General features: G+C 35.2%; 1 protein-coding gene across 2 annotated transcripts; it reads left to right on the forward strand.

Moving 5' to 3' along the window:
- The first annotated feature begins 316 nt into the window (after positions 1-316).
- Positions 317-2,224, forward strand: LOC115707496 (aquaporin TIP2-1). 2 transcript variants are annotated; one of them, XM_030635486.2, is made up of 3 exons: positions 317-1,046; positions 1,283-1,533; positions 1,690-2,224. In XM_030635486.2, exons 1-3 carry the CDS (start codon positions 920-922, stop codon positions 2,056-2,058), a joined length of 747 nt encoding a protein of 248 aa, XP_030491346.1. In that variant the 5' UTR covers positions 317-919; the 3' UTR covers positions 2,059-2,224. The 2 variants fall into 2 exon arrangements, with proteins under 2 accessions (XP_030491346.1, XP_060971315.1); XM_061115332.1 differs by having other exon boundaries at positions 446-1,050.
- Positions 2,225-2,475: the final 251 nt, after the last annotated feature.

Genomic DNA, 2,475 nt, shown 5'->3' on the forward strand with positions numbered 1-2,475 from the left:
ATGGCTAAAATAAGCCTCAACCACTCATTTTGGTTTTAATTTATGAATTTTCAACTTCGCCATGTTTGGTCGGTTACCTTTTGTGGGGCCAAAACCAAAAGTTGAAATCATGCGGAATCACTTTTCTTACTTTCTTTCTTTCTTTATTGGCTAAGAATGGCCCACCAGACACACCATCAACACCACTCTAATCTGTCTCTTTGGTTACTATGTAGATTGGTCACATGGTGGAAATGGATCAGTGAATATAATTGATGAGCTTCTGGACATTTCTATTATATTAAAGCATCCTAATATTGCAATTGACAGCTAGCTATCAATGACTATACTGCCAAAATTAACTTAACTCCATCTCCGTGGATACATCCCAACTTTCCTAATTCAGATATTCCCTTTTTATATCTCTTTTAAAATAATAAACTTGTGTATATTACTTCTCCACTCCTCTGCTATATAGTATATACCCCTTATTATATTATTAATTAATACACTCTTCTACTAATTTAACTCATCCATCAAGATAATTATTTTAATATTTTTGTAGTCTTAGTCATACATGATAATTTAACGTGCATTAGATAATGTCTAAGCTGTTTGTTATATCCTATTTTTATGTAGAGTTTTTCTCTAATTTGTTATTAGGGGCTGTATTATATAATCTGATTTATTCCTACAAACACCACTTTATAGTACATACCTGTTTATCCAAATAAGAATATATAATAAAAATTAAAACCTACCCCACTCCCACTCCCACTCCATATGATTTAATAATATACATTATATAATATTGTAGTTGCTCGCTACTACTATAAATACGTGAGACAGAAATAAGCATTTCAGTGCTATCTGAAAAGCTTTAATTCTTTCTCAATTTCCATCTTTATTATTGTTCATTAATAATAAAGAATTAATTAATATGGCCAGAATTGCCTTCGGACGTTGTGATGATTCTTTCAGCTTGGCCTCCATCAAGGCCTATATTGCTGAGTTCATCTCCACCTTGCTTTTTGTTTTCGCTGGCGTTGGTTCAGCCATTGCTTTCAGTTAGTACTTCTTCAATATACATATCTTCTCATTAATTACTTGTATCACACCAAAACCCATATGAAAATATTTTCTTTTTCTTTATATAGCTAGATCAATCATATAAATACTACTTATTTTGGAAAAGTTAAAACTCATCAACTTAATAAAATAATCAACTATATAGTTAGGGAGTCATATAAAAAACTTCTTAAAGCTGTTTTGATTAATGTATATATTATTTGTGTACGTGCAGACAAGTTAACAAGCAACGCGGCTCTTGACCCGGCTGGCTTAGTAGCCATAGCAATATGCCACGGCTTTGCTCTATTCGTTGCCGTCTCCGTCGGAGCTAACATCTCCGGTGGCCACGTCAACCCTGCCGTTACCTTCGGATTGGCTGTTGGTGGCCAAATCACCATCCTCACTGGTATCTTTTACTGGATCGCTCAGCTTCTTGGCTCCATTGTTGCATGCTTCCTTCTCAAATTCGTCACCGGAGGATTGGTAAGTCTTCTTTTCTATTATCATTAATGCTACGTAATCGTAATTAGAATTATTTGAAATGACAATAATGTTCATATCTTTATAAGCTTCAGTACAAAAACACAGAGGGTAATTATGAGTTTTCACATCCTTAATTATAAACATTATTTTTTATAGGCCGTTCCAACCCATGGTGTGGCTGAGGGAGTGGGTGCGATTCAAGGAGTGGTAATGGAGATCATCATCACCTTCGCCTTGGTGTACACCGTTTACGCCACCGCCGCCGACCCCAAGAAGGGATCCATTGGAACAATCGCTCCCATCGCCATTGGTTTCATCGTGGGCGCAAACATCTTGGCTGCCGGCCCATTCTCGGGTGGATCCATGAACCCAGCTCGATCATTTGGGCCTGCTGTTGTCAGTGGTGACTTCTCAGGCAACTGGATCTACTGGGTTGGGCCTCTCGTTGGGGGTGCCATTGCTGGCCTTGTCTACGGCAATGTCTACATCAACAGTGAACACCAACCTTTAGCCAGCGATTATTGAAATTGAAATTGGTGTGGTTTTTATTGATTTGTCTTTGTAATAAAAGCAAATTTTCTTTATGGGATTTTCTTTTGTTTTATTATTGTTCTTGTAAAGAGTAGCTGTTGTCAACTTTCTTTTGCTTTATTGAGTTAATGCATGAATTTGATTTGCAGCCTTTCTGCTACCTGATCCATCTCTCTTTTTTTACATCAAGTTTTAATTTTCGAGAAAAATAATGCTACACGCTACACTACTTTTTTTCTTTAAAAAAAAAAAACAGCAACAAAAAAAAAATAAATAGAAATACCGATGAATATGTGGCAGGCATAATTCCCTTAAATAATTTAAAATTTATGCTAAAGTTAAAGTTAAAAAAAAAAGTTAATTCTATATGAAAGGATTTAATTTTATTGATAGTAAATTATTAAACAAAAA

This window comes from Cannabis sativa, chromosome 1 (assembly GCF_029168945.1).
Source record: "Cannabis sativa cultivar Pink pepper isolate KNU-18-1 chromosome 1, ASM2916894v1, whole genome shotgun sequence".
NCBI lineage: Eukaryota > Viridiplantae > Streptophyta > Magnoliopsida > Rosales > Cannabaceae > Cannabis > Cannabis sativa.

Bases quoted from the DNA above. Each gene is read 5' to 3' on its own strand.
- LOC115707496 (XM_030635486.2), top strand. From the start codon at position 920: ATGGCCAGAATTGCCTTCGGACGTTGTGATGATTCTTTCAGCTTGGCC. The intron at 1,047-1,282 runs GTTAGTACTTCT...GTGTACGTGCAG, and splicing joins TGGTTCAGCCATTGCTTTCA to ACAAGTTAACAAGCAACGCG. The intron at 1,534-1,689 runs GTAAGTCTTCTT...TATTTTTTATAG, and splicing joins AATTCGTCACCGGAGGATTG to GCCGTTCCAACCCATGGTGT.